General features: G+C 50.4%; 1 protein-coding gene across 4 annotated transcripts in view; it reads left to right on the forward strand.

The window, feature by feature from the left end:
• PLXNA4 (plexin A4) overlaps nt 1-27062 on the forward strand; it is a 565291-nt gene that overhangs the window by 218988 nt on the left and 319241 nt on the right. For all 4 annotated transcript variants that reach the window (XM_031455378.2, XM_064487352.1, XM_064487353.1 and 1 more), the window contains one exon: nt 14613-14795. In XM_031455378.2, coding sequence (XP_031311238.2) covers nt 14613-14795 — 183 coding nt within the window. The remainder of the gene's footprint in view (nt 1-14612; nt 14796-27062) is intronic.

Raw genomic sequence — 27062 nt, forward strand, 5'->3', positions numbered from 1 at the left:
TACATATAATTCTTTTTTCATATTCTCTTCCATTATAGCCTATAACAGGATACTGAATGTAGTTCTCTGTGCTATATAGTAGGACTTTGTTGTTGATCTATTTGATATTTAGTGGTTTGTATCTGCTAATCCCAAACTCCTACTTTATCCCTCCTGCCCACTTTCCCCTTTGGCAACCATAAGTTTGCTTTCTATGTCTGTGAGTTTGTTTCTGTTTTATAAATAAGTTGTGTCATATTTTAGATTTCACACATAAATGATATTATATGGTATTTGTCTTTCTTTGTCTGACATACTTCACTTAGTAATAATCTCTGGGTCCATCCATGTGGCTGCAAATGATATTATTCCATTCTTTTTTATGACTGAGTAGTATTCCATTGTGTATGTATGTGTGTATATATGTATCTTCTTTATCCATTCATCTTTCAGTGGACGTTTAGGTTGTTTCCAGGTCTTGGCTTTTGTAAATAGTGCTGCTATGAACATTAGGGTGCATGTATTTTTTCAAAAAAGAGTTTTCTCTGGATATATGCCCAAGAGTGGGATTGCTGGATCATAGGGTAACTCTATTCTTAGCTTTTAAAAGAACCTCCATACTGTTTTCCGTAGTGGCTATACCGATTTACATTCCCATCAACAGTGTAGGAGGGTTCCCTTTCCTCCACACCCTCTCCAGCGTTTATTATTTACAATACAGTATTATTAACTGTAGTCATCATGCTGTACATTGCACCCACAGGACTTACTTATTTTATAACTGGAAGTTTGCACCTCTTAACCAATGGCTCATTTTTATTGTGCTCCTGTTGTCCTGTTTCCTTAAACTAGAATGCTTGTCCCGTGGTACCTCTCAGGCCTTTCTGGCCCCTTCCATTTCCTTGGACCCATATTCCTTAACCTGAACTCGTGCCTCCAGGACTCAGAACAGAGAGCAGTAAGAGCCCTGAGACCCTGACCCGCTCACTAGGTCCAAGCTGTGTTTGGCTGTGCTCAGGGAAGATGGGGTTGGGGCGGGGCGTCCCTATATGGGACATCTGTGGAATCACACGGTGGCCCACACCCTGGTGACGAGGCGGAGGGAGAAGCGTTGGACTGGGATGCTGAAGCCTCAATCTGCAGGCCCCAGAGAGTGACCTGTTATCTTTATTCCAGGTGAACCAGGAAAGGCTGGCTGAGCCCACATCAGAGTTAAGGGTCAGCCGGCCAGGAGAGGCATTCTCATGGGAACGTGTCCCTGGGGACTTCAGTGCGTGTTACAAATGCAAATTCCCGAGGGGGCATTGGGTGTAGAGGCTGGCGAAGCAGACCAGGTGTTTGCTGGTGCTTGGGGGAGATGGAAACAGCTTCTGCCTTTGCCTTCGGGCCATACTTTTTTGTGTCCTGGTTTTTCCCAGCCTGGATGGAAAGAGGTCTCCAAGAACAAATGATCCGGCATCTGAAAATTGCTCTAAGGACCTCAGAAGAGCCTGGGAAGAAGGAGGGTCCTAGAGGGGTCAGCCAGGGCTCCTCCCAGTGTGTCTTAGGATTTGGGGGACTAAAGACCACCCAAGACCCTGAGCTAAGGAGCATCATTAAGGATAATGATGTAATTTCTCCATTTCTGCTGCTCAACACTGTGGTGGTCTCTAGCTTTGGTCCCTTTGAAGGCTGCTGCTTGGGCTCTCCAAGCCCTCTGTCTGCAGAGCTGTGATGATTGGGACGAGGAGCTCACAGCCTGAGGCTCCTGTCGTGTGCCATGGCCCAGAGGTGGGTGACAGCTCTCCCTCCATCCCTTTCTGGGAGTCCCTGACCTGGAGTGGGGCAGCTGGGCTGGAGAGTGTGCTATTGAGGGCCAGGGCTGCTATGTTCTACGTGGGCTGAGAGGCCTGGCCCCTAGGCATGGCTCTCTATACATCGTCAGCCTCTCTTCAGCCTTCTGGGATAACCTCACAGAACAGTAGGCTTTCTCTCTTTAAGTGAATTAATGAATGGATGAAACACTTATGAGGCCCTTGACAGTGTGCTCTCTCCTGGTTGATGCCAAGAATCATGAAACGACATGGGTCTCCAGGAGCCTAGGAGTCCAGGAGAGAGACGCACCCGAGCAGGTCCATATGGCCCGTGTGATGGGAGCAACAGCTGTGGCCATGCGAGTGACCATCACTCACGCCATTTAAATATTCCCTCAGTTTGGAGCCAGTTGAGAAGTGGACGTAGGAGTCGGGCAGTGTCAGCCTTAGTGCTGACAAGGCTGGATGGGGCGAAAATCAGCATCTTAATCTTCTCCTTAAGACTTGAACTTAGAGTGACCTTCCAAAAGGAAGTGTAGGTCCATGGGGCAGAAACTATTATCCAGTATCGCCACCTCACACTTGTCCAGCAGAGCGAGGTGGCCTCCGAGCTGCCTGATCATCTCCCTGTGGGATTCGTGCGGCGCAGACAGTTTACAGAGGGCTCCATCGCCGCCTCTTCTCTCAGCAGTCCCACAGGGTAGCAGAAAAGGCAGACATCCTGTCCAGCTGAGGAAACGGAGAAACAGGAAAGTCAAGTACTTCACTGAAGGGCATGTCATTGGTAGAATAGAACATTGCATGCATCCTAAATTCCCAGCCCAGTGCTTTTCCCGCTCGTGTTTCTCAGCGGTGCGCCAGCGGCCCCTGGGGTGGGATGATTCACGCTGAGAGGGCTCTCTGGGCGTTGCCAGGCATTCACACTGCTGAGCCCTGCAGCCCTAAGTGCCAGTGGGACTAGAAAAGCCCCTTGTGTTTCCTGAAGCCTCTGATTGAAAACCATTGCTAGACCAGGTGCCTGACTTTAGGGTTTGCTCACCAGCCCTGCTCAGTCCCACAAGGTTCATAGAGGCACACAGGACTGACCTTTTATTTAACCCCAAGCTTCACTTCGTGTCTGGCGGCAGGAGTGGTGGAGAAGAACCCCGTTCGGGTGCGTTGTTGCTTTGAGTCCTATCCATTGCTCTCAGGCATGGCAGCCCTGGGAGGAGACGGGGTTCCCCCCTGGACTCAGGCTGGCCTCCCATCCCGGCCTGGATGGTCACTCAGATTCATCTGGCGCCTGGGATCCTGAAACTCCACCAGAGTGCATATCCGGAATGGCCAGGCAGCCATCCCAGGCTCCGGGCGCTGCTTGCTGCCAGTCTGCTTGGGCTGTTTTCTTTTCCTGTCAGCAGGAAGTGCAGCTCTGACTAGATGGGTGTATCCTGTTGTTTATGGCTCGAGACAAGGTTTTCCCTTTCTGCTCAGCCACAGTCCAGGAAGTCCTCCTCCTGCCTGCCCCATCCCTCCGTTCTCAAGTCCACTGCATTTGAGACATACGCGCACACACACACACACACACACACGCACCAGGGCCCACAAAACACGCACACCGTATACCACACTCAAGTCCCCGTGACAGTGCACATCACAATCTCCTTTCACATCAGCCCATCACCCCTCACAGCCCACTGACGTTGGGGGCCTGCCATATCACAAGCCCAGTCTTTCTAGATTCAAGTTCCCCTTCTCCTCTTGAGATGACTTCTACCCCAGGGATCCTGGAGAAAAGGCCAGCTACCTACCTCTTTTCGGCCAGTGGAATTTGCACTGAAAGTTGCATCCCAGCTAAGGAAGTACCCATGGTACTTTGGGCTACAGGGTGGTAGCTGAACCCTGGCGGGTATGCTGGGCCTGGCGAGAGGAAAGGGCTTGAGGCTGGCCTCCCCGGATGCCACCCTGGAGCCCATCGGGCCAGCAGGAGAGTGACGGGACCCAGGAATCACATTTGCAGGTTAAGACAGACAGCTGCATGACCTCTGTGCAGGGTTTACCGAGTGGGGGATTAGGATGTGGGGCAGGCAATGCCGTGTCCTGACACCGAGACGCCGACCTCATGGAGCCTCACACAAAGGCCTGCACACCTGTATACACACCAACGTGTGCACACTCACTCTCTCTGCTCTGGATGCCCAACGCACTTTCCCATGGTGTCTGTTCCCCCACATTTCTATCTGTCACTCTGCTGTGTTTCACTGTCTCACACTCACACTCTGTGCACAGTCATCCCTCAGCCTCCCTCTGTCTCCCTCTTTCTGTGATTTATCCTCCCTCACTCCCACACCCTACACGCAGCAGCTAATTCAGTGAGATTCCTCCTGCGTGTGTGCACACATCCCAGGCAGTGTGCGGCGGTCCAGCCAAAATTGACAGCCAAGCCTCTCATTCAGTCAGCACTCAGACCAGCGTGACTTAACCACCCAGGTCTGCATTTATGGGCCTTTCCTTCAATTCCTCTCTTCCTCACAGGGTGGCGTCTTGGCCGGGATACTGGCCTGGGGGCTTGGACCTTTGGGTCTCAGCCAGTCCTGGCTCGTACGAGGTCATTGGGCTGGTGAGTGGTTTCCTTTTTGCTTTGAATTATGCATTTCATCTTCCAGAAGGAGGTGATAAAACAATATCCCTTTATTAAAGTGTGCTGAGGCTCCCAGGGAAAGAGCAATCGTAGACGTTAATAAGTAACGATAGACACAGGGCGCCCTGTATTTATTTGCAGGACACTGAAACATCTCGTTGCACCTTCAGTATATCCTCCTCTGGTTACGACACCCACCTGATGGGACAGAAAGGGACTTCGTAATATTGCTGTGATTTCATGCTTATGCATTTTTCTTCACCAGTATCTGCTTTTGAGAGGTTCGGGCTGTGCCGAACCCAGATGTTGCGTTCAGAGTCCCAGGCCTCGAGCATGCCCCGTCCACCTTCCCTTCCATCCGGCGCACGTTATGAAAGCTCAGTTGAGGCATTTGAAGAAAAGGATACATTCACAGCCAGACCCTCCTGGCCGTCACCTTCCCGCATCCCTTAGTTTTTGTAAGGCCAGAGAGAATGACTATCCATGGGCACACGGCGCTTGCTTCTCTTCATTAACAAAGTTAGTGGGGAGAAGGGAAGAAGACAACTAATGGAGTTCTCTGTTCAACCTCTCAATTTAGTTTTTTCCTAGTGGATCAGCCCTCACCCCCCCCCCACCACCACTGGCCACATACGTGAAATGGGATCAGCAGGAGAGAAGAAAGCCCACACCTTTTCCTAGTCTCGGTGTCATTACCATGTCTCTGTCAGTGTTCCAAAATACAACGGCATTTGTTCAGCTGATTTATCTTGCATGCAGGCAGCGTTATCCAGACCCACTCTCGGGCCTGAGGAGCAAGCAGGGATGCTGCACAGCAACACGAGGGGGCTCATAAAATTCACTCCCGCTGCAAGGGAGTGACCTGGCCCGTAATTCAGCCTGGTGAGCGGGGCCACTGCTTCCCAGCCCCCGCCCGCAAACACACAAATTTAATCATTGTGGTGTGCCCCGTTCCAGTTACAGTGCCAGTGGCGGCTGAGGTTGTCTGCAGAAGATGGGGACAGAAGTGGGAACTTGGGATTGAGGCACTGGGTAGGACTTCGTTGCCCTTGACAGCTAGCCACTGGGGACCTCTGAAGCTTAAGGTACAAAAGGAGGACGGCACCCAAGTGGGTTTTGCTGGGAGCCACCCCATGGCCTTCCCTAGTCTTTCCCAGGGATCCAGTTTTGGCTTCTGAACCAGCCCCATCACGGTGGGTAGCCATCTGTGGAACTGGACTGGTGGAGTTTGTTCCTGTGCCTCTTGATTGGCCAGCCTGTATCTCTGGTCATGATGTCATGGCCCTGCCTGCTTACCAGATTGAGGGACCCGGGGCTCTCAGCAGCTGAGCTAATGAGGAGAAGCTTGGGGGTTCAGTCCCCAGGGTCCCGACTCGGAGCTGCTCTTTGTCCGCTGGGCTCAGCGACTCCCGGGGGGGTGCATTGCTGCGGCTCACTGTGGGTCACAGCCCCGGCAGCAGAGCGTGTGCGGGGCTCAGTGCCCCTCTCCTGGGGAAACACTCACGTTAGTGGCACTAGTTTCCTATTGGAAGGATAGCTTGTTATCGTGATGAGCGAATGACCGCTTAGATATGTGGTGGGACAGGGCCCCAGACAGTCTCAAAACACCATAGAAATGTCAAAGTGAGTATAAAAGTAAGGGTTGCTTTTAGCAAATCACTTTCAATATTCCATAGGCAGTTAAGTGCATTATAGCAGTCCCCCCTTATCCACGGAGGATACGTTCCAAGACCCCCAGTGGATGCTTGAAAATGCAGATGACCAAACCCCATATATACTGTTAGTTTCCTACAATATACTGTGATAAAGTTGTATAAGTCGGGCACAGTAAGAGGTTAAAACAGTAACTAATAATACAGTAAGATACTTGTAACAATATACTGTAATAAGGTTATGTGAATGTGGCGTCTCTCAAAATATTGTATTGTACTTACCCATCTTCTCGGGAGGACGTGAGATGATAAAATGCCTACATGATGAGATGAAGTGAGGTGAATGGCGTAGGCATGGTGATGCAGAGTTTGACTGCTGTTGACCTTCTGATGATACGTCAGAAGGAGGATCATCGAGCCAGGGAGATGTCGATGGTTGGATGTCAGGAGAAGATGATGTGGATGGTTGGGGATCCTGGGCGGGTCAGAGCTGGATGGTGTGAGATTTCATCACACTACTCAGCGTGGTGCGCAATTTAAAACTTGTGAATTGTTTACTTATGGAATTTTCCATTTAGCATTTTCAGAGCATAGGTAACTGAAACCACAGATAAGGGGTTAACTACTGTAATTCAATCAGTATTTACATCAGAAGACCCTCCCCTGCCCCCCCCCCCCCCCCGCCACTGAGCTCCTAAAACATGATGACTTTCTAGCCCATATTTTGGTGCCCGTCCTTTTGAGATGCTTAGAAGAGGGCACATGGCTCTCAGGTATCTTGGTGCAATTTGTTGGGTTCTTTTTCCAAACCTGAGACATGTTTCTTGAAGCCCCTTCAATAACGTTTGTCTAACTAGGTTACTGTGGCTGCGGTTTGCTGGTTTCCCCTCTCTTTCTCTGCGCATTCATTTCCTCTTTCTCTGCGCATTCATTTCTCATTGAAAAAGACACAATAAAGAACCATTCTGAGATAACGCATTAGCAACTAAGTGGATGAGGCCTCCTTCCCACTCCTTTCCCAACGTCTGTGTTCACAGCCGAGGTGTGGGGCCAACCTTCGCTCTATCAGGACTTTCCTGGCTCTCAAGAGAGTTCGACCGGCTGGGGTCAGCACAGGCCATGGGCAGAGCTTCAGGGAGGGTTGGAAATCATAAAAGAGAGAGGAAAGTTTATGCAGAACAGTAAAGCAATCAGTGGGTGGTATCGTCCATGTTTGGGGATTTCTCTGTCTGTTACAGAAACAAGCGCTCAAGCACGTGGGAGTATTTTATGGCGTCACAAGCTTTCTGATGAGAGTAAACTTAAGCCAACCAGAGCCTCCCCAAGAGGTTCCTACCCGCCTGAGGACTCTCTCTGCAGGCCAGAGGGCACACAGAGTCATCTCCAGGGGTGCATACGCTGTGGGCTTTGGACCCTAGTGTGCATTTCTGAGCACCTTGAGGTCAGCCCCACATTTGAGATCTGGCCCCAGTAAGTGGAGCCTCATTATCTTCCTGTGCTGCAGAGGTTTACAGCTGGAGTCTGTACTTAGACATGAGCTACTGCACTTACCTGATCAATATCTCCCTTTAAAAAGAAACCCCACATGCATAATTCACTGATTCCCCATTTCCAGCGGAGTTCTGCCCTGGTCCGCTCCCAGTGTGTGTATGTGTGGGTGTGTGAGAGAGTGTAATTAACTAACGGGAAGACGTTTGGGGCTGCTGAGGACGGAGACTCTAATGACCTTTCTTTTCCACATCAGCGGGCACTTCATGGGCTTCTGTCTTCCTTTTCTCCTAACTTACATTTCCTTTCAAAACTTCAGCTTTCACTTTCCTTTGGGACAGATCAGCTCAGGAAAGGAGGAAACACACTCTGATGATCGGCCACGGGCCTCCCCAGGACAGGAGAGTTATTTCCTTCTAGAGATCCCAGGAGGACAGAGTGCCATCCTGGACAGGGACAAGCAGTGGAGGCCTGTCTTAAGCAACTTCTCCTTCTGGGAATAGGTTCTAATCCTGGAATTGGTTCCTTTGGGGCCACCCTCTAGCAACCCTGAAGGCGGCCATGGAATACCAGTTTTTCCCTCTGGACTGGGAATTTCAGGTTCTGGTAACTCTCTTCTCACTTACTTGCCAGGTCATGAGGGGGTCGTTTTACTCTCTAGCCTCAATTTTTCTCTTCTGTGAAATGAGGCTGTTGAATTCTAAGATCTTGAGTCATTTTCCTCTGAAACAGCCCGATGTGTGCCAGCGTGGCCGTGCACTGTACTGGACAGAGAACCCAGAATTGAACCCAAACTTCGCCTCTTCTGCGAAGCCCTGCTGCTTCCCACAGCAGTTATGGCCCTGCCTTCTGTCCCCCCAGCCCCGGGTATATCACTGAATCTGGGCACACGGGACATCGTCTAATTATGGATCTGGTCTGTCTCCCCCACTGAGAAAGGAGCAGAAATAGGGATATTTTCATATTCATATTATTGGGTCCTCACCTGGTGTTTGATGCTTAGTGGGTCCTCCTAAACGTCCTTAAGGAAAGTAATGAATGAGAAACAGTAAATAATGTTGTCGTCATTCAGTGCCTCAGTTTCCCCTGATGGAAACAGGAAGTTCCAATAGTCCAGGGGACCAAAAGTTTGATGGAAAAAGGCCCAACTGAAGACCCCACAATGGGTGAGCTTGGGCAAGTCTCCAACGCCTTCTCCCCCTTGATGGCCTGGCCTCCCAGCTTTGGGGCTGGGCATGGGGGTGCTTGGGACTCCTCTGCCTGAGGCTACTTTTGTCTTCAGGGAGGGCCAGAGAGCTGGTTTTCTCCCAGATGGAAGGACTCCTCTCTCTGCTGGACTAGGAAGTGCCTACAAGCCAAAGGGAGGACCAGATCTGACTTTGTATTTTCTGTTCTGAGCTCAGAGACGGCGACTGCTGGGCCCAGAGCAGTCGGCAACTGCATCCCCAGTTGGAGGCTTTGGCTGCATTCGTCCATCCCTGTGGGCTCACCTGGTCGGCCTCCTTTGAATCAGTTTATGGTATTTGTAAACAGTGGATGCCTTGGGTCGGAGGGGCAGCCTGTGGCTATGGAAGAGACTGTGTCCCAGAGCTGAGCTAATTGGCCCACAGGGGGATGGACCTGGTGACATTTACCTCATTAGCACTGCTTTTGGACCACTGAGCTCTGGCCTAGTTCTGACCTTTCCATAATAAGGACTCAAAGTGGGGTTTCTGCAAAAGTGGGGCAACTAAGGGCGGGGTTAAACCAGCTCCACCTGGGGGTTGCCATTAGGAACCAGTCTTGAGGCCATGCTAGCCAGGATGAGGAGTGATTTCAGGATCAGGTCCCCAGCCTACCTCACCACCTGAGGCCTTTGAGCTGGATTGGCTCAGGTGTCAGGGTGATGATGGTTCCTAATGAGTGTGTCAACGGGGCACAGGGTTAGAGGGTGATGCCCCCACTGTCCCCCAGTTCTGCCCCCTTCTTCAGGCCTTCTCAGAGGGACCACCGGACACTGCCAGGGTCCTTGGCTGGCCGCTTTGCAGCTCTACCCTGGAGCCTGGGGAGACTTCGGAGGAAAGAGGCTGGCAGCATTTAAAATCCCCTTTCCGTGGAGATGATAGAGCTTTTCAGAGTGCCAGTCTCTCTGCAGAGTGGGAGCAATTTCCCTGTAATTGGTAAAGTAACCATAACTGCTCTGTCATTTGTATGTAGCGACACGTAATTGCACGGTAACCTTTGCCGCTGTGTGCGAGGGAAGCGCGGTGAGCTATTAGATGGTAATTCGGAGTGTCACCTCCAGCTCCCCACGCCACCTCCACCACCAATGCTCTGCTCCGGGAGGCCACCGTGGGGCCCCTCCACCTCCAGGCCCAGGGGGTCCTGCTCCAGTGGTTACACCTGTTACATGCCGTTCTCTCCCCTGCCTGGTCTATGGCACCCTCAGCAAGGAAGGTGATCTGGGACAGTGCTTCTCAAACCTAGTAAGCAGCTAAATCACTCAGGAAGGTGGTAAGGTAGAGATCCCCGAGCCCCAACCCCAGAGTTTCTGATCTGGTAGAATGGCGCTGGGGCCCAAGAATTTGCATGTCTAATGAGTAGGGCCACTTCTTCTCAGTATTAGACCATTTCTCTGCTCCTTTGTTCAGCCTCATTGGCCTGCTGGATCTTTAGGAAGTACCACCTTTGCTATTTCACCTTGATAATGTTAGCCCCTTTGATCATGATAACCTCTCTCTGAGGTAGATTCCATGAATTTCCCCAACGACACAAAGAGTCACAAAGGTTGCCTGAATTGTCTAAGGATGACGAACAGTACTAAGAGCTAACACTCTCCCAGCATTTGCTAAGTGCCAGACAGTGTTCTACATGCATCAGTCTTTTAACCCTCACCACGGCACTGGGAAGTAGATGCTATTATTATTATCCCTATTCTACCCGTGATTAACTGGGGCACAGAGAGGTTAAATAACTTGCCCAAGGTCACACAGCATTAAATGGTGGAGCTGGGATTCACACCTGGGCATTCTGTCTCTAGTTCCACGATGTGAGCCATTACGAGACTCAGGCTTTTATTTAGTCGTCTGTCCACCCATCCATCATCCATTTAACACATACGTTTTAATCTGCTGTGAACACGAACCAAGCTAAGGCTACAAATGTGCACAAACCACGGTCCTGTCCTTGTGCTCATGGTCCCTGGAATCCAATGGCTCACCAGTCTTAATTAGAAGCCAGGTACCTCAGGAGGACATTTGTGGGAGGCAGATTTGTTAAAGGGGACCCCAGAGGATGTGGCCCCGTCTCAGGCTTCCAGGTCTGGTCACAGGGTTGCCCACCACACATATTTCCATGCAGCAGAAAAACCCTAATTTCTTTCCTTGGTACGAGTGAACCGGCTCACTGATGTATGAGCACTATATGGTGGCCTTGGTCACCCCTGGGTGTTTGTGGACTGGCGGAGGGAGAGGTGAGGCCCAGGGCCCACAGGCGCTCTGGGCTCCTGGTTGCAGCAGTGTCCAGCCCCTTCCCAGCTCCACTGGCTGCCGCTCTAATCTTGCTGTTAATAGGGCCCACAGGAGGGCTCGGCCGGGCCAGAGCAGACAGGCTCCTCCCCCACTGCCCACGGTGCTCAGGAATCCGTGCCAGCCCTCACCTGTCCAGGCCTTTCACCAATTAGCCTTCCCTTCCAGGGCCCACACGGCCCTGCCGTCTGCTCCCTTCACCTCAGCCTCCTGGGGGCTGCGGGCCCGGTGGGACCCTCCCCCCTCTCTCCTCCTGGTGCTGTAATTGCTCTGTGGCCTCAGCTCAGGCTTCGGCTCTGACTTGGCAGGTGGTGTCCTTGGAGAGCTGTGCTCTGGCCAGGGGCGTGCAAGGGCCACTCCCTGCAGCTATCCCCATCCTGCTCTGGGCGGAATTTCCATTAGAAAAATAGAAAAATTAACATGAAATACCCCCTTGCCTTGATGAAGTGCTCTCCAGGTCAGCCAGTGCCTTCACATCTAGTCCTCACGACGGGCTGTCTCACTATTTTACAGTCATAGCAAGTGAGGCCCGGAGAACAGGAGGGGCCTGGGCCAAGTGGCATAGTTGGGAAGTACCTGAGCTGCTGTCGGAACCGGAGTCCTGTGTTTTCTCCCACTACTTCAGTGTTAAAAATCCCTCCACCGTCACCCCTGCTTTGAGGAAACGGGGAGTAAGGCCCCTGCCGCCGCAGCTGGGGGCCGTCAGCATCCATGCAGACCTGGGCTGCTCCTGGTCCAAGTACTCGATCACACCTTCATCACCTGTGGAGCATCTCCTCTGTTCAGAGGGAGAAACCGAGGCACAGAAGAGCCCATGCGGGAGGCCGTCGTTGTCCCTGGAGTCCCGGCGCCATGGTAGGAGCCTCAGCGGTGGCCTTTGCCTCAGTTGAGCCTGAAGACAATACCACGAGGTCGGCCGTGCGGGATGACTGTCAGGTACAGATGAGGAGCCTGCGACCCGCCTCCTGACGGGCCCCGCAGGGAGCTGTCCTGAGCTGAAGCCGGCAGAGTCCCGGCCGCCAGGCCACCAGGCCCGGCTGTCCTCACTTCCTTCAAACTAAAACATTCCTCGCTGGGCCCTTTCCCTCCGTGTGAGATACCACCGTGGCAGAGACTCACAGGTCCCTGATTTTCTGCCTCTGAGCAAGCAAGGATTTAATGCTGCAGTTGGCTGAACGCATACTCCTATTTTGTAGGCGGTTGGTGTTCTGCCCAGAGGATGAAAAGAATGGTATTCGGGAACTGACTGCCCAGAAGTGTTGTTCTGGGGGCGGAGCGACCTAAGCCTCATCAGATCGATGGGGCATGAGTTTGAGCCGGGGGTGGTAGGGAACATGGGCTGCCTCCCTCCCTGCCTCAGTTTCACCTTGTGCAGAGCGGACAGTCATTCAGCCTCAGCTACCTAAAAAGCTACCTAAAATGGGCGAGGTACTTATACTAATGGCAGAGGTCTCGGCAGGGCTGAGGAGGTCCAGGGTGAGGATTCCTTCTGAACCAGAGGCAGGAACATGCAAGGCCGTGACGATTCCTAAGCTGCTTTCTGAACGCCTGGCAGGTCACTGCAGTCACGTCCAGCAGGGAGAAGGCATTGTCTGCCCTTAATTTGGATTTTTTCCTTCCTCTTCTCTGTCCATCTCTTTTGCTTTGCACCCTGTCTCCTCCCCTATTTCCTCATTTTAGGAAAGAACCATGGAGATCAGACTAGACCTTGAAAACTTCATCCTACCTTTGACTCCTATGGCTGTTTTTTTGCAGGGGGAGGAGGTAGGGGTTGTGTTCGGTCTGGGCTGTTTGGCCAGACCATACAAGAGAGGCCAAAGGCGATCAAAGGCATGGGACGGACATCTGCTCTGCACGTGGTCTGCCAAGCCTGCCCGTGCTCTCCCCCTCCCTGCCCTGACTGCCCCACCATGGTAAGAAGAAAGGGAGGGGTCTGAGAGGGGATTTAGATGCTCAGCACGTTGTCTTCCTTGCCTATCCCAATGCCTATCCACCCCCCACTTCTGGGAGGGAGCCGAGGGGACCCCCCAAATCCCTGGAAAGCTCAGAGTTGGCCACTTGACACAGCTTTGCTGGCAAGAGCCTGCCTGCTGGTTCTCCAGATGCCTTTTCCTTTGGCTGGATCGAAGCCTTTAAAAAAATGACACCTTGTATTTTATTTCACTCCTTTCTCTGGAAAGTCCAAAGACATTTACAGTCATGGGCTCTATGGCTTTATGGAAACCCATCAAAAAGCAGAGGTTGTTTCCTTCATCTTTATAGAGTGGAAAATAAAAGCACAGGGAGATGGAATGACTCTTCTAAGAGCACACTGTTCTTCTGAGAGAAAGGGGGAAATCCAGCGTAGCATCCCGGAGCTCGGGGATGTTGGTGCCAGCCCAAAGCTGCCCAGCGGGGGGCACTGGGGGCTCCTCACCAGCCGTTGTCAAGGTCTTCGTCCCTCCTCAGTTGGACCCCCTAGCTGTGACCCTGTGCTCACATGGGGCTCTGGGAGCCTGGTATAGAACAGGGAGGAATTCAACTGAAACACTGGGGGTGGGGTGGGGCGGGGAGATGGGCCAAAAGCTGCTCTTGTCGGTTCCCTGACTCCTGAAATTGTCCCGGAGTCAGGAGCGAGAGCTGGGTCAGTGTGTCTCACAGGGCACCAAGGGATCCAGGGAATGTTCTCGTTAAGTAATGCTAATAAGTGTTTGGATCAAAAAAATGATTTAGGGAATAAAATGCTGGAAAGGCTGAGAGAATTTTAAACAGACTTCTTGCAGGGCTTTCCTGGCCTTTCCTGTAGCTGAGCATTAGGAATCTCTTACCTGGTGTCAGAGCATACTGTGTTCTAGTACATTCCCCAAAACTGCTTGCCCAAGGAGCCCTTTTATGGTAGAATATCTTGGGGAACTCGGGTTCCATGGAAGACACTTTGGGAGATGCTGGTGAAGGCACAAGGTCAGGGCTGCCCTTCTCGGCCACGCTCTGAAAGAAACAGGGGCCTGCGATGGGGACATGGTGAGGCACCCCTGTGGCCTGCTGAGTTCATTCACAAACCTTCCACTCCTGCCGTTCCTCCTTTCCCCAGATTGTCTGTACGTCTTTGCATGGTGTTGTCATACACGTATTAACACTTCTGGTTCTCTATTCCACATGTTCACGTCCTCATCTGTGCGTCTGCTCCACAGTAAGTGTGTAGATGTGGAGACCACGCCTCCCCACTCCCCAGCAGGGCCGCCTGGAGGCCATGCTCATGGGTGCCAGCCCAGTGCTTTCCCAGTGATGGTGGTGATGGATCGTCTAAGCTACCAAGATGGCGCCTGGAGGGGGTGGAGGAGGGGCAGAGAGACCACGGAGTATGGTGAAAAGAGACTCCAGGGATCGGTCATTTTTTGCCATGGTCCTGCAGCCTACTCAGCTGACTGTTGACAGGTTACCTAGTGTGCCTGGAACTGAGTTTTTCATGCAATAAAGGAGGGATTTATACCAGGTGATTCCTCTGTAAGGATTCTTCTTGCTCTGTAGTTCCCTGACTCAGTGCCTCTGCCAATTGCCCTGGTGCTCACCCCTAATGTTCCTCCCTCTTTATTTTCAGCTCTTAACCATTGATGACAACTTCTGTGGCCTGGATATGAATGCCCCCCTGGGAGTGTCTGAGATGGTGCGTGGCATCCCCGTCTTCACGGAGGACAGGGACCGCATGACTTCTGTCATCGCATACGTCTACAAGAATCACTCCCTGGCCTTCGTGGGCACCAAAAGTGGCAAGCTGAAGAAGGTAGGACAAGGTGTAGTCATTTCGGTTCTTGTGAAGACAGCCGGTCCCGCCCTGGGACGGGTGTTTTCTTATGCTCTTTTACTGCCTTGGGCCTGGCTGGCGAGTGATATGGTTTGAGTTAAGGAGCTGTGTTGCTGCCTTCACTTGGAGGGCTGTTGTGGGAATCACACTCGGTGAGTGTGTGGATTCACCTGTTCCATGGGCTGAAGGTCTCTGAGAGGTGTGCGTCTCTAAGCCTGCTAGGCCATTCCAAATGGTGTTGGGGAAGGCAGACACGGGCAAAGGTTATGTCTGTTCCTCCCCCTGCAGCCCTTCTGGCTGGTGTGTCCATCTGGAATCCATTCAGGGAAACAGATGGAGAAAAGTATAGGACCTACTGGAGTTGCTAATAGCCAAATCGTGGGACAAAGAAACCGTGGATGTTGTGGGAGCGCAGAAATTCCTTAAGGTGGAGTAGAATGGTGTGATCTGGGGACACGAGCTTTCCTGCTTGTTCTCCAGAAGCTTGCTGGCCTCAGGGGTACTGGGTGACCTTGGCCCATCAGCAATATTGGGGACACCCGTCCATCTGGAACTATTTTCTCGCCCACCTCTGCTTGGGTGCTTGGGTTCTCATCTCAGTGAGTTAGAGCTGGCCTTGTTATAGGGTGTCCTCCTTGCTTGGATTAAAAGCCTTTGTGAGACTGTTGCCAGTAGGTCCTGTGGTCTGTTGGCTGATAGTCGTACTTCACTCTTCCCTGGGAAATACTGACAACTCCGTGTGGAGATCCTGCTTGTTTTAATTAGGCTTCCCTTGGAATTCTCTGGACAGCGTGTGATTCAGACTGATGGAGCAGCTCTGCCTGATCTGAGACTGAGCTTTGATGCCTCCGTCTCCCTTGGCTGTGTTTCTGGACATTCGCCTGACGGTCAAGGGGAAATGTTCTCTGCCCGTCTAGAAGACTGTGCCTGTTCTCCCAACCTATGTGACAGCCCGTTTCAGCAACTGTTTCTTTTCTTAAATTGTGCATCCCTGCGGAACAGGCAGTGGGGCTGGGGTGTGAGAGGGTGGAGGGGGAGAGGCAGGGGACAGAGCGTGTGTGAGTCGGGGCCGTGCGGCGAGTGGTTGCATGGGTATTAGCTGGGAAAGGAAACGCGTGTTGGTGAAACGCACACTGCAAGATGCTGTGGGCAACGCGGCACACTCCCGGGACCGCCCACCTCATCCTAGTGTCCTGCCGTAAGTGTTAACAAATAATTTAGCCATCACCTATATAGCTTTAAGAATTGTATTTTAGTCTCTTGCCTTTCTGCGAAGAATATATTAAACACAATTGAATGTTTTCTTGCTACCTTGGCTTTCTTCTTGTGATCATTACTTGTGTGTTGAACTGAATTTGCGGGTGCCCAGGGGAGACGCTGGGAGCTGCAGGCATGTTGTCCCCGCATGACTCCTGTGTCTGGTGGCTGCATCCTTCCCGGATCTTCCTCTGGTGAGCATTGTCACTCACCACTTCCAGCCGCTGCCAGGAATCCTGGTCCACTTCAGCGCCTCTCCTCCTCCCCGGGTCTGCGGCTTCCAGCTCTCAGTGAGCTAGGAAATCAGATAACCAAACTTGCTGAAATTGTGTCTGATAAGCCTCGGTATAAACCAAGGAGGGAAGTGCTTTAGAGCAGGACCTTGGGCACGTTTCCGTTGGTTGCTCAGATGACTTCATTCTTCAGAAGAACTCAACAAGTTCGGTTTGCTGGCAAAGTGGATTCTAAATACCAAAGCATTCCCATATACAGTTTGTACGATGAAATGTCTGTTGCTCTGTTTTGCCTGCCCTGGTGGATGAATAAGCACTGTTGAGGGAAAAGTAGTAAGCAAGGGAGCTTGGGGTGCTCCAGCTCTTATCTCTGCTTTGCCTGATCTCGGCACAAGGGAGAGGTGGCTTCCTCTAAAGCACTGAAAGATTCCCACCCCACAGACTTCCTACCAGGTGCCAGCGGATCCTTTACTTGATGGCCCAATGAAGTAGACACTGTAGATGGATTTTTTTTTTTTTTTTGCTATCGTCTGAGCTTGTTGGTTTATGGTGTCAGTGAAATAAACATTGAGACTTCCGTGCCCATAGCGGAATAGAAAGTTATTTTCTCTTGGGGGAGAAAAGGTGTTTCCTGGCCATAGCTGCATCGTAAACTCAAGACGGTCGACTTGCAAATGCATGCTTTCGGTCACTGGGTGGACAGAGGCTGATGGGGCCTGGCTCTGTCTCACCTGTGGAAGCCAGTCCCCTGATGAGGGTGGTCAGAGGGCAGCCTGTCTCGAATGAGGGCTGAGGACACCTCCAAGAGCCTGGGTGGGCAGAGTGCACACATACAACCCCCATGGGGCAGGCTGTGGGCAGAGCCTTGCCTTCAAGTGTCCCTAGAGGTCAGCCAGGCCTGCAGTGACAGACAACACCTGACCGGGAGCCTTGGAGCTTTATAAACTGCGGGCTAGCGCTTCTCATCTTTTACTTTGGGGGTTTTATGTAAGAACAGTTCTGTTTCAGCCACCTGGGACATTACATTTAATTTCCAGAACTGTAGTGGGACTGGTGGAGCATAAACATTTGAGAGGTAAGACCAGCGGGTCATGTCGGGGGGAGTGAGCCAGGGGCCCCCCTGGGGAAAGTCAGGCTGTTCGGGCAGCCAAACCTTCTGCTCCCCGAGCTCCAAGCAGCAGCCTCTATAATAGCTCTGCTGAAGCCCGGCTACTGCTCCCGCAGACTCACAGCCTGCCCAGGGGGACAGTCTGAGCTCAGAAAGGAAGGCCTGGCCGCCGAGTCTGTTGTTTGAAATAATAAAAAGCGAAACTGGCCGGCTTATTTATTTTTTCCTAAACAATAGAATTTCCCACCACCCTTGCTTGCTGAGTACCACTCCCCTTTCCTTCTAATAACTCTGTCCTGCTTTTCCCAGAGGTTATCAGGACCACATTCACTTTTTGGGCAGAGGCCCAGCCATGGAAAGCTCTGGGGCTGCAGGAGGGTTTTGCGGGAAGTTTTGTGAGCTCCTGAAACGGGGTGAGGATAATGGAAATCATACCATAGCCGTAATTACAGAGTTGGCTTTTCTGAGCCCTGTAATAATCTCCTGTGTGTATCAAGGGCCCTTGCAGAGTTCTTTGCAGTATGACAAGGGACTCGAGGTGGGAAGGGTGGGTGGGAGGGGGCTGGGGCGTTTGCTAAGAGTAAGGGAGTTTGCTGCGAGTTTCAAAGGTCCCGCAGCTAGACTGTAGCTATCCATGGGCTGCCCTCAAAATTACTGACTTTTTGTTTTGTTTGAAAGATGTGGGTCTCCATCATTTGCAACCTTGTCTCTGATGACCATAATTTCACGCCTCTAGTGCACACATCACATGAGGCAGTGGGAGAGGAGGTGAGGCAAGTACCAATTTGGATGTCTTTTATGTGTTCTGATGCGTGTATTACGGCTGGCATTGGCATCCTTTTCCGTGCGACGTTAAGAAATGTGGCACATAAATGCTACAGTCATTAGGAGGTGCCTAGGAACTTAGGAATAAGTCACAGAGCGTTACAGTTTCAGCTCCAGGTAAACCTCTTAAGGCAGATGCCACCCTGATTTGCTTTAAGGTGTCTGTGTAAGTCTGAAAACCTCTGACCCAAGTTGGGATATCGAGGTCCATGTTGCCTCAGAAGGACAAGATCTCTTTGCTTAAATATTCCAGCCAGAAGTCTGCCCCCCCACTTTCTCTGCCTCTTGCATTTTTACCACTAAGTGATCATATTTTATGGCTGCTGCTCAGCAGTGAATTACTGCCTGACATTAGTGGGAGAGGCTAATGTTCATTGTGAACCAAAACATCATAAACTTCCACTTGAGGTGTGATTGCTCCTTTCATTTTGTGATTGCATCTTCCCTGGGTGTTTTGTTAGGTTAAATGGCTCACACTAACGGGACAGAGCGCTTGGTGGATGTTGGTTAAGCAGAACCCTGGCTGGCCCTGCTATTGGCTTGTAGTAGGATATGTGTGTATGTATGTGTGTGTGAGTGTGAGCACAAAAACCAAGCTATACCAATCTCTCTGGATAGGAATTGGGTGTGTATCAGCATGGAGGGTCAATCGGAGTAGATATCACAAAATCATTCTTATTGGAAAATTATCATGCAGATTAATTCAATCTTCCTAATTTTTTTTTTCTTGAGCCTCTTTTGAAGTCGATTTGCTTGTGTTCCATAGGCTCTGACTATAGGCCCCAAAGAGCAACCAGCCAGAGGTAGAGGGAGACCCACCTGGGGCTGTGTCATTCTGAACATAAGTTCTCAGGAATGGATGCTCTGTGTGCATGTGTGTGCGTGTGTTTTTGAGATGCTTGAGTCACACAGCAGTACCAGATCAGGGATGTGCAGCGTATCTGAGAATTCTTCTTAATATTCACCTGGAAGTTTATGTCAACTTTAACTAAAGAAAAAATTCATTCTATGGAAAGCTCTCAGGATGGCTGGAGGCATCACAAAATCCAATGGAGGTACGGTGCTGGAACTCCAGCTTGCCTGAGACCCTGCAATTAGAGAAGAGGTTGAGTGTACCTGGTGTAGGGTTTGGTCAGTTTGCTCCGTTATGTTACAAGTTTTTCAAACCAGAGCTGCTGGCTGGTGTGCATGTGGTTAGATACCCACACAGAAAAGAAAAGAAATGTGGAAGAATCAATGCTGGATAATTTCTGCTATGGGGAAAGTCCACTGAAGCTTTTTTTTCTTTGGATTATTTTTGTTATTGTTTTTGCACTGCCCACCCCTGGCTTTGCAAGTCTTAAGCCTGTGTGGGTCTTAACCTGTGGGTCAAGTGATGGGAAGCTGAGAATGAAGGTGCACAGTTGATGCTCGGCAGTGGGGGGGCAGGGTGTGCCTCCTTCCTCTGACTTCACGCTAAGCAGGGACAGAGAGATGGCTGTTCGGTCATCAGTCCTTCAAGCCTGGGGACTGGGGACTGGGGACAGGCCTTCAGACCAGCTTTGCCTCGTGCCAGCCTGTCCACTTCTCACCATCCTCCTCCCACCTTGTCTCAGTCTCCTCCTAGGACTTTTGGTCCATGTTGTACCTGGGAGGTATGGAAACCAGCTAAGCCGGACAGTGTCCTCTTGGACATATCTTATATTCTTGAACAATAGCAAGCTTGCACTCCATCATCCTTTTTACACAAGTGTGTCCCCATTGGCACTATTTTCTTATCCTTCCTATTTTTCACTGCTCAGCCCTGAGGCTCATCCACTGTCCCTGCATGTCCTCGTCGGGGATCCCAAGTGATCCCTCAGTGCTGACCCCGGCAGGATCCGGGGCAGGATCCTCGCAACTGAGCATCTGCCGCAGCCCCTCTCAAGGCAGCTCAACACCAGGAGCTGGGGCTTAGTCTCATTCTCCTCCTGGCGGACTCTTGAAACACACTTTGAGATCCCCAGAAAATACTACTCCAAGCACATTTGTCATTCTGTTTTCCAAATGATCATTGCTAGTGCACATGATTTAAGGAGATGGTTTTAAATGAGCTTTGCCAATTCAAGATTTATTGATACATGTGTGCCATTTTTTTGAATCATATGTGTGTGTATATATATATATACATTTGTGTAGAATGATCCTGATCATAAATTAAAATGCAGACATTAAAATTGAAGACATTGTTGCAGAAACACCTCAAATCATCGAGCACACTCAGTCAGCTGATGCTCAAATGCCAGACACGCTGGAGAAATTTATCCAGTGACACATGCAATTGAAGTAAAATATTGTGCTTTACAAGAACATATCATTAAAATGAAAACTAGCTGCGTATCAGGAGTCTGGCCATGTAACCAAGACAACAAAGATGGGAAAGGATGAAAGACATGATGTACCAGAGGAAGAGGGTGAGGCAGAAGGCAAGAGCAGGAGGTGGGCCCCAGCTGTAAGTGGTCCCCTCACTACTGAGCTCGCATCTGATAGCATCTGGACGGGAAGAGAATAGAAGCTGTGTGGTGAGACCGGAGAAGGTTCTCGGAGAGGGCAGGCCAGGGATGGGGAAGGCGGTGGTAGCCAGGCTGACCACGAGTTGAAGCTGTGACTGGGGGTCTGCTTATAGTTCCTACTATTCTCAAGTGACTTCCTGTGAATGTGGCCACTGGGCTTGCTTCCTGATGGTGTCATGATGCTTTTCCCAGTAGCTTTGATTTCTCTTAGAGACATTGATGGTGACTTCTAAAATAGCTCCCTCAAGTCTCCCACATTCACTCCATGCCTTCTGTCCTGCCCCCAGGGGACACAGATGTATTGGTTATGGATTGCCGTGTAACAAATGACCCCAATACATAGCAGCTTAGAACAGCATTTATCTCATGGTGTCTGTGGGGCAGGAATCCAGGCCTGGCTTAGCTGGGTCCTCTGGCTCAGGGTTGCTCACAGACTTGTAGCCAAAGTGTTGGCTGGGGCAGCATCATCTCCAGGCTCAAGGCCAGAATGGGGGAGGATCCTCTGCCCAGATCATGCACATTGCAGTTGCAAGGCCTCAGGTCCTCACTGGAAACATCAGTCACTTGCCACATGGGCCTCTCTGTGATGGCCACTCACACAACAGTGACATCTCATCACTTCTGCTGCATTCTATTCATTAGAAGCCAGTCACATGGTCCAGCCCACACTCAGGGGAGGGGCTTCCACAAAGGCATGACTAGCCAGAGGCAGGAGTCATTCAAGTCATTGAGATCATTTTAGAGGCTGCCTGCCACACAAGGGCTTGGTTTCTGGGCTACCGAGGGCACCAGAACCAATACTTCTGAAGTTCAAGTTAACTTTTAGTGGTGTAGGAAGGGGCACAGCCCTACTTAGGAACCAAAGTGGCCCCAGCACTGAATCCTGTCTACTGGCTCCCTGAGGTTTTGATGGACATATTAGGGAGTCCAGAGGATGAACAGGAAAGGGCAAAATGGCCAGCCACATCCACAGGGCCAGAGGTGCCAAACCATCCTCAGTGGGAGGTCTGGGAGCACCTGGAGGTCGTCCCAAGGGCTCTGCTCATCTTAGGGAAACAATGGTGGTTTATGATGGTGGATGAGAGAGATTTGCATTTCCGTTTGGTAACTGACAAGAGCTCTGAGTCCACGGAGAATCCATGCCCCATGACTTTGACCCCTTTTGGGAATCACCTCACTTTTAGGAAGGGGTCATTTTCCTAGGGATTGGAGCTGCAAGAAAGAGGATGGGAAGGTAACTACTGTGCTTTGAACACCCAGTAGGTACCAGGCACTGTTCTGGGTATTTTACCTGTGTTATGTGCATTGATCATCTCGTGTAATCCTCAACATGTCCTTCTGGGTTAGAGACTACATCCTCCACTTCACACAGGAGGAAAGGGGGTGAGTAACTCACCAGTGGACACATGATTTGATCTAAGGTCTACCTTCATTTATATAGCAAAATATGAACTGAGGCTTTTGCTCTCGGGCTGTGGGTTAACCTCACCTCTACAGCCATGAAAGTGGTGCCTCCTGCACCTGGTCAGCACACCTGTTGTCCAGAACCTTCCTACCTTCCTTTATTTCCCTCTGCTCCTGCCCTGGCTCCAGGCCCCTGTGTTCAAGCGTGGATGGTTGTAACTGATTTCCCCATCTCAAGGCGCTCCCCTCTTTAATTATCCTGTAAATTGTGCCAGGATCATCTATCTAAAACGGCTCCAGTCCTTTCACTCTCCTCATTAAAAAAAAAATATATCTTCTCATCCAACCTTCTGTGGCCCCCACCTGCCTATGTGTCAGTGGCCCAGCCAAGGACACAGGTATGTCCTTCAGCCCTTCTGCCCCGGCATGCTGCCTGGCCCCTCATGATTTGACTCAAGGATGCTGGCTAAATTTAAATACCAAGGAGGAGGCTCCCACCTGAGAGATGATGGGGTTCCCACCTATGTGGCAGCTCGAGCATCACCAACCCCCCTCCATGGGCAACTTCCCTCTGGAGGAGCAATTATGCTGGAGGCCAGCCTGCAGCCCAGTGGGCGGTGGCCTCGGGGAGGGGCCAGAGGTTTTCTGGGAAACAAGCTGTGCTTTTCCACTTACCACTGACCTGCCACCTGGGACTCACTTGGGGTGTCTGTCTCACTGGAATCCTCTCTTCCCGCCCGTGGGACTGTGTGCAGTGATTCTTGACTATTTTTCCTGTTGCTGGTCAACCAGGGTCCCTGTCTTTACTCATTTGCTAGGTGGCTGCTTCTACTTAGTTATATCCCATGCTGCTTTGCAAGCCCTCTGCAGCTGAGGACCTAATTACACCGTCTCCTTGGACCCCTGGTCATTTTTAGCAACTACCCCACCAGTCCATCCAGCCTTCTTTTTCTTTCTAAACGCCTGTCCCCTTCACCTGAGCTTCTTGCCCCACGTTTGCTTTTTCAGCTCCTGCCCGTCCTTATTTGCATTGTGCTCTTAAGGTGGGAAAACCCACTCACAGATGTTATCTTGACCAGTTGCCCAGGGTGACTATGGGGTAGTTAAGTCCCGAGGCAGCTCTGGCTCCACGATTTCTTTATACATTTGGTGACTTGAGAGTCAGTGATCAGATGGTTTACTCTGTTGACCTGCTTTGCCCGGCTGGCGCCTGTGTGAGTCTCATTAGGACAAGTGGGCCAGCGAGTGGGTCTGGGAGCAGTGGGTGTCAGCTCACAGGTCCTCCCCGCTCTGCAGGCTCTCCCTTCCTTGGGGCCACTCTCTGGCCTCTCCAGTGCCTCCCCTCATCCCAGTTTTTTCTGTTGAGACCTCCTTTGAGTTCCCTTCCAGAAGTTTCCTTCCCCCTACCCCCACCCACCCAAATGAAGGCTCCTGAGGTCTTGAAAAGAAGGGTGGAAGGAAAGGAACACAGGAGAGGCTCCCTCATTCCCACTGTAGCCAGGGAGATGGACTGTATTTCTGCTTAACCACTCACATCACCCACCAGGCTGTTGATGTGCTGGGGGTGGGGGAGCCGAATTTGCACGTGCCCTGGGATGGTCAGACTTGACGGGCCAGAACGATGCCGAGGCCACCTTACGACTGCATCCGTAAGTTACACCAAATCCTGCTGCTTTCCGGGTCTTCCCGGTGGGAATCTCAGATGCTGAGTATTGTTTCAGGCAGGATTATACCTAAGATCACATGGGTACTTTACACGCTACATGGTTTCTGATAACAATAAAGATGGTTGGATACCTTCGGTTCATTCTCAAAGATCTGTAAGTGAATAAGTTCTTTAACTTGGTCTTTCTGCTAAATAACCAACATCCCCCAGTGATCATTCAGCTATTTCCCTTCTGTCCTACCTTCCTGCAAAGAGCAGAGCCAGAAACAGAAGCCCTTTACAGATATTTCTCACGATGGGTGCACAGGCTTTTTGAAAGGTTGTATATACTTATAACCATATACTAAATGTTTTCGATTAGCATACATAGAATGTCTTTCTTAATCTTTGTGATTGAAGTTCTTCTGGGGCTTACCCCAGACATACCAGGCCTAAGAGAGGAAAATACATTTTAAACCGCACGCACAGAATCTGTCTTTCTTAGATCCCATGAGGTTTAATCAGGCAGGGTTTGCTCAGACCCTGTGTGGACCTGCACCTGCACACTGTTGGCCTTAAGTGCCGCTGTGGCAGCTGGGGCGCTAGCCTTCTCTGTGAGCCAGGCAGGGTCAAGGCCACCTTGGCGCTAGTAGACTGACCGCTTCATTGCTTCAAGTAGGCTGTGGGCTTCTTCACCCAAGGGAAAGCTCAGGGGCTTTTGGGTAAGAGAGATGAGTTCATCAAAGGAACCAATGAGCCCTTTTCTAAACTGAAGAATCCTTTTCTAAAATTAATATCCTCAGAATGTATCTATTTTACCAACCTGAGTTTTTATTCAGTCACATTTTGATTACCTAGAAATCACAGGAGAATAGGTTTCAAACTCTGTCACTGAGAATTTTGTCTGAGAGGGATTTGTTCATTTTCTTTGCATAAAAAATAGTTTATTAATACATCTGGATCTTTTCCCCAGCATGTCTAAGACTTTCCCAGCTAGATGTAGGTGCCCAGCACAGTGCTTTCCTGAAGGTAACAAATGCTAAGTAAGAAATGTGTTTGAAGATTGACTATTGGGGCTTAGGGTCGTTTAGTACCAGTGTGTGTGTGTGTGGAAGTGTATCAGCTAGCTTAGGCTAAGTTATGTTGCAGTAACAAGTGACCCCCAAATTTAAGCAGCTACAACAATGTGAGCTCATTTCCAGCTCATGTTCATATGTATATGGGTTTGGCAGCAGCTATGCTCCAGGTTGTTTATTTGGGACAGAGGCTGAAGACATGCCAATCTGCTGGCAGAAGGAATAGAGAGATGGCTGTTAACGCTGCTGCTTGGAAGTGGTACGTGTTATTACTCCTCATACTTTGTTGTCTAAGTCAAAGGGAATGAATGGGAAATAGAACCACAGGAAGAGGCCTGGTGCATATATGGGTGGGGAGGTGGGAGGGAGGAGCAGAGAATATTTTGTTAATAATACAGTTTACTCTAAGGATTATTGCTGTGGACATTGCACAGAGTCAAGACTTACCTACTTGGCCCATCCATAATGTGCTCAGTGTTTCTTGGATTAAAGAGCTCCTGGTCCCTTCTTGCTTAATATTGGAGAAGATGTATGAAAAATATAGGATATGTAGGAAAAATGTTTTGTAACAACTCCAGATACAGTGGTGGAGATTTTTAAAAAAACAAAATCTACTATCAGCTTCTTTTCCTGTAATTTGCTTTTCTTTTTCTCAAACTGAAGTTAGAATTGTTCAGTTCCTCCCATTAGTCAGGCTCCAAATGTTTATATTTCCCTGTATCCAGTTTTCCTTCAGAGTGAGGGCACTTTTCTCCTTAAATACAAAGATTAGATTGTGCTCAGCAGATGTCTCTTGGGGTAATTAAATTATCCAAATTTATTAAATCATTTCTCTTAACTACAAGTAAATGGAGCCTTCCAAATTAATTTTCCCTGTGTAATTTAGCCCCCAAACGTTCCCCCACTTCCCCTCTGAACTCTGCTTTTCTGACTCTGAATTCCAAAAATTCACTCTGGACACAGGCAGGACCACTGGCCCTTGAAGTCCATCCTCCAGGCAGGGAACCCAATCTGGGAGTTCTGGTTCCAAAGCTGGCCGCTGACTCGGGACCAGCTCACAGACCTCCTTGACAGGGTTCCCCACCATCTGCTCCTCTCTGGAAAAGGCAGAAGTACAGAGCTGGAATCCTGAGTGGAGGAAGCCATCCTGCAGATTGGTTTGAAAAAACATTGATTTTTTTTTTAAGCCTTCAAATTCATTTCACAGATTGCCAAGTTGGGGGCTGGCATGTCTTAGACTTATATCATATTGATGATGCATGAGGAGTCATTGAGCATCCATAACTGTAAAGTGATATATATTTTCATGGCTGAGCTAGTTGCAGTGATTGGGAGGACCTTGGCCATCACAGGAAGCTCGTAAGGAGTGGCCCAGTTGCCGATATGCTAGGAGGAGCCCTTGGATCCTTTCTAAGCTCTTCATCTTCTATTTTCAGGTAGGTATGGGATATACCCTCACATGCACGACTGTCTGCCCTCTCCAACACCTACACATACATTTGCGTCATAAACGTGCACACGTACCTAATCCCATGCATACCTGTGTGCACCATGCGTGCTGAGGTGTAGCTGTGCATGCACACTTCAGAACCAGACCCTCTCTTTGCACTCAAGCCTGAGGCTGGTCCTCCCTGTTCTCTGCCCTCTTGGCCTGAGCCCCAGCCACGTCTCTCTGGGAAATTAGCAGCACACCATCTAATCAGTTTACCTCTGACTCGCCCACTTTGGCTTCGAGATGATGACAGAGTGGAGCTATTTAGCTGTCAACTGCTCTGACTATCGCCCAGATGGACAGCGCCTCAAACATCAGAGTGGTTTCTTTCTCCCCCATGTGCCGGGGGTGGTAATGAGCCTCCCAGTTGCTTTTTTAAGTGCTTCATGCATCTGCCTTTAATTTTAATGCCTCTTGCCTGCTGACCTCGCTTCCCGGCAGCCAGCCTAAGTGTGATTCCCATAATTAGCTTAGTGATAATTTAATCTCTCTGCTTTAAATTTGATTATTTTTGAGGGACTTGGGTCTGAGGATAGGGGAAAGGGGAACTTTGCTGCTTGCTTGACCTCTGTTTTTTGTCTGGACTCTTTCTCTGACCAGGGCAGGATCAGAGGGAAATAGCTGGGTTGGGTGAGGAGACACAGGGAGAGAGAGGCTCTTGGCATCATAGATTCT

The sequence above is a fragment of the Camelus dromedarius genome, chromosome 7 (genome assembly GCF_036321535.1).
Source record: "Camelus dromedarius isolate mCamDro1 chromosome 7, mCamDro1.pat, whole genome shotgun sequence".
Taxonomy (NCBI): Eukaryota; Metazoa; Chordata; class Mammalia; order Artiodactyla; family Camelidae; genus Camelus; species Camelus dromedarius.